General features: G+C 34.1%; 3 protein-coding genes across 3 annotated transcripts in view; 1 reads left to right on the top strand and 2 right to left on the bottom strand.

Annotated features, from left to right (window-relative positions):
* Window positions 1–6: 6 nt before the first annotated feature.
* On the top strand, window positions 7–4,367 carry LOC109532832 (integrator complex subunit 8). Its single transcript, XM_048670597.1, has 13 exons — window positions 7–353; window positions 414–608; window positions 678–897; window positions 953–1,147; window positions 1,202–1,451; window positions 1,507–1,737; window positions 2,172–2,415; window positions 2,472–2,654; window positions 2,839–3,297; window positions 3,355–3,586; window positions 3,641–3,759; window positions 3,810–4,016; window positions 4,073–4,367. The coding sequence occupies exons 1-13, from the start codon at window positions 236–238 to the stop codon at window positions 4,315–4,317; spliced, it is 2,898 nt and encodes a 965-aa protein (XP_048526554.1). The 5' UTR covers window positions 7–235; the 3' UTR covers window positions 4,318–4,367.
* A 2,228-nt stretch (window positions 4,368–6,595) lies between these two features.
* LOC109532834 (probable beta-hexosaminidase fdl) lies at window positions 6,596–11,810 on the bottom strand. The gene is made up of 2 exons (XM_019897898.2): window positions 11,543–11,810; window positions 6,596–8,329 (listed from the first exon to the last, which is right to left on the bottom strand). The coding sequence occupies exons 1-2, from the start codon at window positions 11,653–11,655 to the stop codon at window positions 6,673–6,675; spliced, it is 1,770 nt and encodes a 589-aa protein (XP_019753457.2). The 5' UTR covers window positions 11,656–11,810; the 3' UTR covers window positions 6,596–6,672.
* A 285-nt stretch (window positions 11,811–12,095) lies between these two features.
* Window positions 12,096–12,629, bottom strand: part of LOC109532823 — an 11,230-nt gene continuing 10,696 nt past the window's right edge. The window contains exon 4 of the mRNA XM_048669026.1: window positions 12,096–12,386. Within this exon, the coding sequence (XP_048524983.1) occupies window positions 12,224–12,386 (163 nt within the window). The 3' untranslated portion in view covers window positions 12,096–12,223. The remainder of the gene's footprint in view (window positions 12,387–12,629) is intronic.

Here is a 12,629-nt window from a genome sequence, read left to right as displayed (position 1 = left end):
GGTAGACCTGGCAAGCCTGAAAATAACTTCTTCGATCAGCTGAGATCAGCTGAGAGGCGCGATAACAGCGCGCCGTGGTCTGAGTAAACTATATTCACGCAGAACTGTCATTGCACGAGAGTGAGCAGGCCATGTGTCTGATGTATTGTCTTGTTGATGTAAACATGAATAAATTTTCAATACTTCTTACATTTACATTATTTTTCTGATAGTATAAATAACGTGAATTACTCAAATGGAGGTGGACCTTTTAAATGCCGGCTCAGTGCCAATTTCCCCGGATACTGTACTGAGTTTTGAGTTTTTATTGGACAAGGAACTTCTTCTCAAACATTTGCAAAAGCCAAATCCAGGTAATTTACCTTGTTTCGAATTTATCTTTTATACTTATAGCCTTAATGAATCCTTGATAGATCCAACTCCTTTGGATTTAATCACCAAATTTCATGATGTCATTACAACAACCTTACGGAACCGAATGGAACCTGAAACCATCGAGTCTACCACCGTGAATGGTAGTAATGAAGTAAAAATTAATCATCCTGCCAAAAATATTGCCATGAAAATACTATCACTAAAAGTTGCAGCGTTTTTGAACTGGAACCTCGGTAACTAGACATAATTCGATACTTCTGCCTTCGGGCTAAACTAAACTAAACTTTATCTGCTTTAACTAGCTCAAATCCGAGCGTTGCCTTTTAAAACCCAGATTGATCTCCTGCAAGATCTAATGTATTTCACGAATGAAGAAAGGACAGTGTTTGAAATAACCAATCTGGAACAAGTAGACCTTAAGGCAACTTCACCAGAGTTTCTATTTGCTCTTGTGCTATTTCATAGATGGGCACTAAATACGTCCATGCATCGAGTGACTTCAAACTGGCAGCAAAGATATGGGTATAATGAAAATGTAATGTGAACCCAACCAAAATTACTTAGTTAATTTTTTTAGAATAAATGAAATGTCCCTTAGGGATGAAAACATCATTTGTTGCCCGGAAAACATTCAGAAAACCATTAGTTTCCTGCACGAATCTTTGCAATGGGAGCAAATGCCAAAGCTGTTGTCTTTTGACTGCTTCCAAATGCCTACAGAGACAAACGATAGTATTGAATTTAATTGGAGCAAAGCAACTCTTATTTCCAGGTAGACAAAATAGAACATTTTCATTACCGAAAATTTAAATAATTGTGTTTTTAGAGACGAGTTTTGCACCCAAATTTGCTACGATTTGGGCACGTCTTTCTTTTATCAAGAGGACTATAAAGCAGCGAAGGAGCTGTTTCACAAATGTCAGGAGTATTTGAATTTGGTAACGCAACAAAATGTGTTTGCTTCTTTTGATAAAAACAGTTTACAAGTTTACATCAAAGCCTGCGATCCTAGTGTAGATGTACATAAGAAATCTTTGCTGGAGCAACTAAATAACTCTATAGTGAATCAGTTTGTGGTATGTCTTGCTGATATTATTAAATGTATGATTCTAATTTAACTGACTATTGCAGGGCATTACCCATGTTTTGCAGCAGGACAATTTACAAAAGGAAATTCCATTAACGCATCGAATCAACTTGGAATTGGACATACAGGGTGCTTTGTCAAGTGGTGTTTTTACAGTAGCTCGAGATTTGCTTTATAAAGTTAAAGCCTTAAACTATGTCCGATGCATTTTGGAAAAAAAGTTCTTGAATGAATTTTCCTTAGCTGTCGCCAAGAATATTGACGCGTTTATTTGGGTAATTAAACATTGTAACAGTTTTCACTTTAAGCGCATTCACTTCACTATTTCAATTATAATATTAAATTTTATATACTATTAAATACATTAGCGCCGCAAAGGAAGGGACAAAGCAGGCTACTTGCATTTACGTAGAAAATTGAGTCAAATATCAGCTTCGAAAGTTCAAAATAACTATAGTAAGCTCGAGATTGTTGAATTAATAGAAAATCTGTGACGGTTCTTTCTTCACATTTTATTAAAAAGTTGTAAAACAATCAGTCATTTCCGGATTGTTAGGGCGTCGTCTAAAACATTATAGCTCGCGAATCACACCGTTTGTTCAGACGATCTCATACAGTTGCGAAAGTTTCAACCTATTTTACTGTGCGCCGTCCTGTTTAACTATTCCGACGCCACTGGTTTTATGCCCCATTTTTTCCTACGTTGCAGGGAATTCAAGTCAATTGGAAATTGCAATCAAATGAAGACAAAAAGATTATAAAAGACTATCTGTTTCATTTGATAATCAAGCAAACAGTGCCTGATTTAATGGAGCGGATAAAAAGCAATGCCACGCTTGGAAACATATTTGAAATGTCCGAGCTACAGTATGTAATTAAAACTGAAGAAAGTTCCAATATTCCCGAGAACCTGTTCGCATCGGATACAGGTCTTTTTGAAACATCAAAGAAAAGTGAGAATAAGGGTGTATAATAACTAGTTAGGAATTATTGTTCGATTAATTTTTAGGGAAGCCTAAAATGGAACTAAGACTGCTAGTAAGGCAACTGATTAGCTCTTACAACTGGAAGGAAATAAAGGATATACTCTTGAAAATCGGAATGATGAATATGGGCACCAGCGTGTGGGAAATGAATCCACACTGGGAAGTACCTATTCCTATTCACAGTGTTCTGAAAAGTCTTCCTAGGGGTTGGTTATCAAAGTGTTAGATTTTTTGGACAAAATGAGAATTTCTAAGCTAATAAGCGCATTCAGACTTTCATAGTTCAAAATATCTGTTTTCATCATGTTCTTCGTTTTATAGACCTTGTGCAAAATTCAAATCCTATTTAGTAACACGCGCTCTAATTCATGTCTGCTCATCAATTTTTAGGATTCTTAGGTGAACTTTCCTACGTTTTGCTGGCGAAATCAAAAGAGCAGCTTCTAACAAAAAACTGGAATTTGGCATTAGAATTGCTCATTGTTCTGGACAAAGAGCTCAAAAATGCGAATTTTAATGTAGCGAAATTTTGTAAAATGGTAAATTGGGAAATCCTGTTAATACAAATACTGCAACTATTGGAAGAGTGGCCGAAAAGCACAGTGGATAAAGCGGCTTTGGCAAATGCCTGTGAAGTTTGCTTGCAAAGTAACGAATCTGTTATACCCCGCACAGAAATCGTAGAAACTTGTGCCATATGCCTATTGAATTTGGGGCGATGGGAGTTTCTGATTGCCTACGAAAAACGATGGACGAGTTTTGAAATTATGTCTGCTGTTGCCTTGGCGTGCCATGAAATGGTGAAAAACAAATGCAACAAGAAGTTCTCGAAAGACTTGTGGGATATTGGTAAGTCCATTTTTAGATTAGTTGGAATATCCTCGGTTTTATTGTGGTGTCTTTCAGTATTGCCTGTGTTTGCTCCCAATCCATCGCAATCGAAGCGAAGTTCAGCCAGCTGCCACGACATCAATAACCTTAGGAATAAATTACTTTCCATATTTCTTCGTTTGAAAGACTCGACGTGTTTAACTGTTATTATCTCCATGCTCACCAAACTGTATAACATCTTCAAAGATGAAGCCAATTTCGAACTGCAGGTGGACTGTATGAATTTATGGCCAGCGGCGATCAGCAAGTAAGTATCTTCTCAAAACAGCAACATAGATTTTCCATATTCGCTCATTTATAGCGCAAATTCATATAACATAAATACCACCTCAGAAATGCTGTCCCAGGTGCTGTTGCAAGGCATCAGAGAATACCCCACTAACATTCCCTGGTTGCGTGTTATGGGGGATATCAATTATGGTGAGTTTCTTTGTTAGATGTTGTATTTCTTCTGAGCCTAATATTTTTAGCAAACGGAAATTACAAAATTTCCCTGTCCTTTTACCTGAAGTCTTTGATTATTTGTAACGACTATTTTAATATTCCCGTACGCTATGATGATCATGTATTCAGACGAATGATAAAATGCTGTTTGGCTCTTGGTTGCTATACTCAAGCGGCGGTTTTGTGCCAATTTTTAGAGGAGCCTGATTACGCCCTGGCATTTAGAATACTGAGTAAGACTGATAAAAAGTGAAAATCGATCCAGGCTAAATTATTTTATTTTCTGCAGGTGAACAGAAAACATGCAATGATGCGGTAGACGCCTACTACCACTGCTTTTGGGATACAAATATTTTGGAATATCTAATTCACATTCACAACAGGAGAGGAGAATATCAGCGACGAAAATGCGCCATTCAAATAATGGGGATGTTAGAGCTGAATTCCAGTAATAATCAAGAAATTCAACGGGAGGCTAGCAATTTGAGGAAAAGCATTTTCCTGAGAGCCTTGTGTAAACAATACGTATTTTAAATGTGTAATTTGTTACAGTCGCTTTCAGAATATATGTATATTGCCAAGCACATGTGGAAGAAACTGTTTCAATTCAAGCAGTGTAATGCAAGTAAACCTGACCTTTTCACTGGAACCTTCAACCGCTATGAAATACCAGTGGTTATTACTTTATGCGCTTGTTCTTTCGCAGTTCAGTACAATAATCAAAGTAACGAATACTTTATATAATTGTATTATATCAAAGTAACAATTGATAAAAAATACTCAAAAGTAGCGACAATAAACACTTCTAATACGTACTACAGAGTGTGCGGTGAGTACGTAATCAAAAAGATCTTGCGTCATTCTTTGGCGCAGAAGAAGTTGATATGATTTAACTTTTATGAAGGAAAAATCCTGGCTCTTCTGCTATTAATGGTCAGTTCTAGAAAAAAAATGTATGGTTTTTGAAATATCAGGAGAATGATAGAGGTTGAATTTTAATGAAACTCGCTCAGAATTTGTATGTAAGACTCATATTTTGATGAAGAAACCGGGATCATCCGCTTTGGGCAAGTGCTGAACCCTTGAGTGAAATTTTTATTTTTGAACTGAAATCAACTGTTTTTTTTTTGGGTTTATACACTAATTATTTTTTGATATTTTTATGCTCTATAAAATCTGGTAGCAATAATTTACCTGATTTTTCTTGATTTTTTTAAATTTAAATTAATTTTTTTAAAGTTCTTCATTACAATTGAGTTTAAAAGCTACTTTTGTGGTCATTTAAAAGAGAAACATTTGCTCTTTGGATTCTTTGAGTGTCCATTTACTGAATGTTTTCCTTGATTTTTGACGATTTTTTCAATACACTGATTTTTCTGAAGAGCTTCAAACCAATTGAGGAAAAGTTTGAAGGCTACTTTTGTGATCATTTGAAATCTTTTTTTTGTTGGTCCTTTGGGTGTCTCAATGTTTTCATATATTTTTGCCAAATTTTTCAATTCACACTGGTTTTTCAAAATTTCGTTAATTTAATTGAGGATAAATTTGAAGGCTGCTTTTGCGTTCATTTTATGGAGGAATCTTTGCGCTCTTTGAGACCTTTGGGAGTCCATTTACTGAAAAATTTCCTTGATTTTTTGGCTTTAAACTGATTCTTCAAAAGTGCTCCAATTCGAGTGACAACCTGCAATAAGGCGGCTTTAATAGTCATTTAATAGATAAACCTTTGCTCTTTGAGTTCTTTAAAGGTCGATTTACTCAGTGGTATCCTGAATTTTTGAGATTGTTGTAATTTAAGCTGGTTTTTCAAAAGTTCTTCAATACGATTGAGGAGCAGTTTGAGGGCTGCTTTGCCGTCATTTAATAGATACATTTTTGGTCTTTCAGTTCTTTGAGTGTCGATTTACACAATGTTTTACTCGATTTTTGTCAATTTTGTCAATTTAAACTGGGTTTTCAAAAGTTTCTCAATCCGAAGAATATATGGTTCTCAATCTATAGTTTGAAAGCTGCTCTTGTCATTTAATAGATAATTTTTGGCACTTAGAGCGCCGATTTAATCAATGTTTTCTTCGAGTTTTCCCGATTTTTCGAGTGATTCGACAACTTCGAACTGATTTCTCAAAAGTTCTTCAATTTAAATGAGAACAAGTTTGAGGGCTGCTTTTGCGGTCATTTAATAGAGGAATTCTTGTACTGCTTGTCCTTTGTGGCTCGCTTTCCTTGATTCTTGGTGATGTGTTCAATTCTATCTGATTTTTCAAAAGTACTTCAATTTAAATGAGGTCTTATATAGTTTGAAGGCTGCTATGGCGTTCATTTAAGAGAGGAATATTTATTCTTTGATTCATTTGAGTGTCAATTGACTCAATGTTTTCCTTGATTTTTTCAATCGGCGATCTTTTCAATAGTTCTTCAAGCGAATTGAGTTTGATGGCTGCATTGAGGTCTTTTAATAGAGGACTTTTTACTCTGTTGGTCTTTTGAGTGGTGGTTTACTGAAAGTTTTCTTCGATTTGTAGCCATTTTTTCGTTTTAAACCGTTTTTTTTAAGTTTTTTAAGATGAATCATATTGTTCTTTGAGTCCTTTGAAGGTCGATTTTTTTCGACTTGTTTGACTCGTACGAAAAGCACATAAAAAGAGTATTTTTTAAAAAACGTTGACCATCAATAGCAGAGGAGACACACATTCGTTCCTAATAAATGTTACGCCACGGTGACTTCTTTTGAGCCAAAGGTCTCAGTCCTTTGATCATGCGGTTGCGGGACGCCCTGTAAATCCGTTGAGCAGTTACACTTACATTTGGATGATTAAAAGTACTAATATTCATTTTATTTACATTATCACAACCTCGGAGTTCAAAAGTGAAGCTTAAACTATTATCAAATCAACACTTATCCGGATACAGAGAGCATATTTGAGGCCAAATAGCAGCCACTCGAAATCCGCGGTTCTTCAATCGGCGTGAATGGAAGTCGATTCTGCTAAACGCATCATTTTGATGAAAAATCAGTGGGTCGCTCCATACTCGTTCAGCAAATGCGGCTGCTCGCGGCCATAATCTCGTTTCCATATCATCAGTGCTAACCTGTTCAGTCCAAAGACACACTTCCCCACCTAAAACTTGATTGATCCTGTTTGAGTAATCCTTCCAAGGACGATACTGGTAGAACTTTTTCCAATCAGTATAAGGATCACACGCTCCATTCTGGTCATTTTTCTTCCAAGGTCCAAAGCCGCAATCCAGATACCATCGCCCTACAGTCGAAAAGATGATTTTGTAGCCATTTTCCAGAATGGGCTTGAACTCTCCGAACCAATACTGCACCACGAGATCGTTTTGATAGGACAGATACTTTAAGTATCTATCAGTTAGTGGACTTGACCAAAGGACAATATTCTTCGGGATAGTACCGTTGTTTGCTAGTTTAACTCGGTTCATCATATCGTTGGTGAATTTAGCCCAAACAGCGTAAATATTCATATCCGCTCCTTTTGCTGAGTTAGTTCCTTTCCAGCAATCGACAACAACTTCATCATCGCCGATATGAAACGTTTCCCTATCAGCACCCAGAGCGAATAAGTCACTATAAATGCCTTGAAGTGTGTTTAGAGTCTCGGGATTATCAGGGTTTAAAGTTGATCTGAACAGATCAGGATTATCACATAATACTTGGCTTTTATCCCATGCTTCTGATGTGATGTGACTTGGCGCATCGACTTCCATTATCGTCCGAATTCCTCGCTTTCTTGCATATTCAACCAGATCTTCGATATCAGCTGAGGTGTATTTGGAATCCTCGTCATACGCCCCATCAAAAGCCAGCTCTTTGTTATTCGGAAGAACTAAGGGAAAACTAGTAGAATCGGAAATGTGAAGATGGAACACGTTGAGTTTTGATGCAGCCATTCCGTCCAAAGCCTTTTTCAGAAGTTCTATTGGGAAATAGTGTCTAGAAACATCCAGCATAAGCCCTCGATGCGTGAAACTGGGTTGATCGACAATTTTTACATCGTGAACTATCCTAAATCTGCCGCTAATTGTATCATACCAAATCAGTTGGCTGAGAGTTTCAAGCCCATGTCTAGCGCCATAATAATTTTCAGCAAACATATTAACCAAAATAAAATCTGGCAGTTTTTGGCTATACAATGAATAACTTTCGTTCGTAGTTGTTGCGAGCTTCAAATCTGCTTCTTTAACATGAATATTTAACTTGATGATTTGATCTTCATCTTCATACAATTGATATTCCCGTGTATCTCCAACTAAAGTGAGCAAGAATCTGTTGGAAGCTTCTTCTAATTCACTTTTCACTGCTTCAGGCGAGTGAATCTTCAGCAATATGTGCTGCTTTAAAAAAGTTGAGGAATTCTTCTTTTTTAATTCGATATATTTTGGTTGTGGCCATAGAGGTGGATTTTCTCCACAAAGCATGTTGCATGTATCAAGCGTAGTTCCGCATGAACTATTCGTTGGGTCAGTTAGTTTAACGCATTTATTTTCGGTACATGTCCATCTGTGCGTTGGAAACTTCGTTAAACTGGAAAGACATGAAATGCAAAATTATTCAACTATAAATTAATTAAAAAATATATGAATTGAATTAATTCAAATGAGAATTTCATGGATATTTTGTGTTTTTTGGCGTTGATACTAATTAAAGAGCGTTTTCTTATCACGTAAGTTTATTGCTCAAATTCCAGAACTGAATAAAGACGCAAATGGTTTTACACAAAAATATATATTAATAAGAGCATATACATTTTTACAATGAAATGTACCGAAGATCTATTACTTCCGTTAAATTAAAGGGTGGTTTGTAAAGAATTAATAATATTGAACTCTGATATAACTGAGAATTATTTTTTTCATCCTGGTCGTTTTTCCGGTGAAATATTTACTAACAGTGGAACTCAAAATACAGGAACGAAGTAGAAGACAATCGATTAAATCTTGAACATTCTGTGGCTGAAAAAATAAACATTTATACATTTTTGCACTCTGTTTCAATCAATGTTTGCTTATAGAAAGCATGAATGATTCAAAATAGTTAATCGATTTAAGTTCCTACAGAACCTATCGACTTTAAATGGAAAAACAATTTTGCCTGCAAAAGTGCTTGAAAAAGGCATAAATCGAACATAATTTTATAGTGGCATTGATAAGCCAACAAATACGACTTCCTTTAGATTCAAAGGTTTTTCACTTTGCATTAAAGAAACATTTCTGATAGGAAAAAAATGCTGCGTCTCATGTTTGAGTTTTCAGTCAAAAATTAAATTCGATCTCTTTATCATGTGTTTTGGTCTACAGGCTTACAAATCATCAAAAAATATATGGCAAACGTACGAAAAAATTCACTATTTTGTCCAAATTTAAGGCAAAATTACTTATATAATATAATATTGTAAGAATATTTCTTGTGAACGAAGACCGGGAAATTTGAGTTCAAATTACATTTTCAAGTCCTTTTGAATAATGTTCTATTTATCATTAAAGGTTTCACATTGGACAGGAAAATAAATATTGAATATTTACCGAATTGTTTCTGTTGTGAAGGTGAATAAATTAAGATTATACTTGGAGTACTTATTCCCAAAAAATATTTGTTTAAATCATATTAAAATCGAGTGTTTCGTTTGTGGCTTGCTTCTCAAGGTCTTTTTTTCATGGAAATAATTTATGGAATTTATATAAAAAAAATTTTAAATTCATTCCACATGTTACTACCTGAACCAATATTTGTCTCCATTATATTTACATATTTGTTATTTACTTAGTGATCGCTTTAATTGCGTCCTGCGACTAATAGTCAACAATTTTTCGTACATATTGGCTATGCATACTTAACATTAAAGTAGCGAAATAATAGGAATTATAAACTTTAGATAACAGACAATTAGCTCCGTGCTGTACCAGTCATGTTAACTTTAACGTGCATCTTATCGAATATGACTTAGGTGACACGTTACTGATAAGCTAATCATAAATTAAATATATCAGGCATAATTTCCAAATAATTTTATAATTTTGTATTTAGAGCATCCAACACCAATAAAGAAACTGCTTATATCAGTAGCATTATTTTGTAATTTAATGAAATAACATATTAACTAACATATTGTCTTCTCATTCATTATTTCCTCGTTTTTAATGAAAATGTATCTACAGTTTTGTACAGATATTTTTAGATCTTTCATGTAAAAAACGATTTTGTATTACTAATTTCTTTCGCATTTAGAGCGGCTTTAAGTCTGATAATAAAAATCATAAATTTGTAATATCAGGACAGAACTTTTTTTAAAAGTAATATAAAATTATTCTGTGTTTCAGGCTTAATAACTGACATACAAATACCGCGCCTTCTTAATCCACGCAAAGTATTCGATCAGTTTCTAAATATAAGCAAAAGGCATATAAAAAAGCTACCAACTTGAAGAAATTCCTCGTTTTTAATGAAAATGTCTCTACCGTTTTGTGACAATTTTAGATCTTCCGTGTAAGAAATGATTATGCATTAAGAATTTGTTTCGCATGTAGAGAGGTTTTGAGTCTGAAAAGAAAAAGCATAAATTTGTATTATCAGGACTGAACTTTTTTAAAGGTACCTACTATAAAATGATGATGAAACAGAGAAATACCGCGCCTTTTTTAATCCACGCTAAGTATTCGATTAGCGATTCAAAATATCAGCCTTATAAAATATTTATATAAAATATAAGCAAAAAGGCATATAAAAAGTTACAAACTTGAAGATTTTGAAGCTCCTTGATCTTTGTCAGGATATAAAGCAGTTAAATCTTGAACTATAAGGTAGAACAAAATTTCTTTAACAGTAAGTGCTTTCAAATCATTTAAATGTATCTTGCAAATTTCCTGTTTGCATTTTCACTCTGAAAGTTTTGGGCCATTTTGCTCACAAATTGTTTGATTCATTCTATACCTGCATTAAATATCGAGTTTGGCGAAAGCCTCAAGGAAATAGCAGAATAAAGTAATTTATTAAATTTTTGTCTGAAAACCTCGCAATAAAATTTTATATTAATAATTTAACTGCAGTGCAAAGTTCAATGAAATAAAAAAAATTACAAGTGCTTGTAAAGTAGGTCTTTAATATGTATTTTTGGGCTGAAGCAAACTTTTCAATATTAAAGGGTGTTCATGGAAGCAATAAATTTATTAAACCACTAATTTAAGTAATAATGACAAAAGAGAACCTACGTACAAAATTTCAATGACAATTTAAAAGCAACTCGATCAAATTATCGTCCTGATTACATATCCAGGTCTTCAAAAAATATAATAAACAATTTTAGAAAATTTTAAACAAAAAGCTTAACCGTTGCATTAGACTAACAGCTATTTTTAAGCGCAATTTTTTCAAGTTTAAAAAAACTTTGGAAAGCAATGAAAGTATCTACGAATAACCATTTAGCCTCGACATTGTCTATCACTTTCAAACAAACAAAAAACATATATGATGTCATTTTAAATTGTTGCGCCCGCTAAACCATATAATTTTTACTTGTGTCCTTGCTTCCAAAAAGATTGCCCACCCTTGATATAAAGGATCCTTTCACATACAAAAGTTTCAGCTTAGCTATTATACATATGTAGGCCAATTATTTTGTGAACGGTATAGTGTTTGTCATCAAAATCTATTGAACTTATGGGTATTTTATCAGTTTCATTTCACATTATTTATGATTTTTAAAAATTCGCACTTTTTATATAATTAATATTATCTACTTACTTGTCATTCGGCTGTGCTTCTCCGCATATTGTAACCACCAAAACACATACCACTAAAGGAAAAAAGCCAAAAATACAAAGTTCTCTCATTCTTTCAAATCGAGATTTTGTCATTGATCACAAGTATTTTGTCTGTATGGATCTGGCGCTTCAGATATGTGTTATCTATAAAGTTTAAAAGTAGAAAAATCAGCAGGTCTGGTAATTTGTAATTGCAGCGGGGAACTTGACTCGCCCGACAGTTATACTAAAATAAATATGGACTACAGTTCCTTCTGTACACGCCTTTGATTGACAATGTCAATATTTTTCTTTGGACTCCATCAGGTTCGTCCTGTTAGAATAGCATTAGAATCATCTGTTGAAAATGTACATCGGTAAATTAACACTTATTACACGCATAAATACGCGGTTACACTCTTGCTAATCAATGCTCTTAAACTTCCCGATTCTCCGTCCGATTTTCGCTGATATTTTGTTGAACTCTTATGCAAAATGAATGCAATTTATTTACTAAAGAAAGAGGAAAGGAATCATTGTTTAGACACACTTAATTTTTTAGTAATTATAACAATTTATTTTGTTGTTTTTTTAAACACACAGTCGTTATACTAACAAAACCCAGCGCATACAATAATATTACCCATTGACTTGATATTTTTAAATAACATTATAAATATTGTTATATTGCATACTGAGAATAATCGGTGTTATCGTATACTTCATTAACTACACTTTGGGTGAATCTTCCACTGTAAGAGGGTTGATATTGAGATCTGGTATAGGAAGCTGGGGGTCTGGTTCTTGGCACGTATTTATACGGTGATTGATCTGGTTCTGTTTCTCTAAAATAGAATTCAATAAAAATCAGAATTTTAATTTAAATCGAATACAATACTTTCATGAAGTAAATAGCACTAATTCTATGTAGGTCACACCCTGAGGTCATTTTCATGGGAATTTAAATTGATCTGCTCTCTTACTTTTAAGCGGTTTTTGCGAAGATTTTATTGAATCTGAAAAAGTGTTTATTAACTTTGTTTTCTGATTTGTACGGTTTCTTTCTAGCTATTTTGTATTAAAAAAAA

This window comes from Dendroctonus ponderosae, unplaced genomic scaffold, assembly GCF_020466585.1.
Source record: "Dendroctonus ponderosae isolate FM_Combo_2020 unplaced genomic scaffold, Dpon_F_20191213v2 Dpon_F_20191213_1, whole genome shotgun sequence".
Lineage (NCBI taxonomy): Eukaryota > Metazoa > Arthropoda > Insecta > Coleoptera > Curculionidae > Dendroctonus > Dendroctonus ponderosae.
This window is presented reverse-complemented; position numbering and strand designations above follow the sequence as displayed.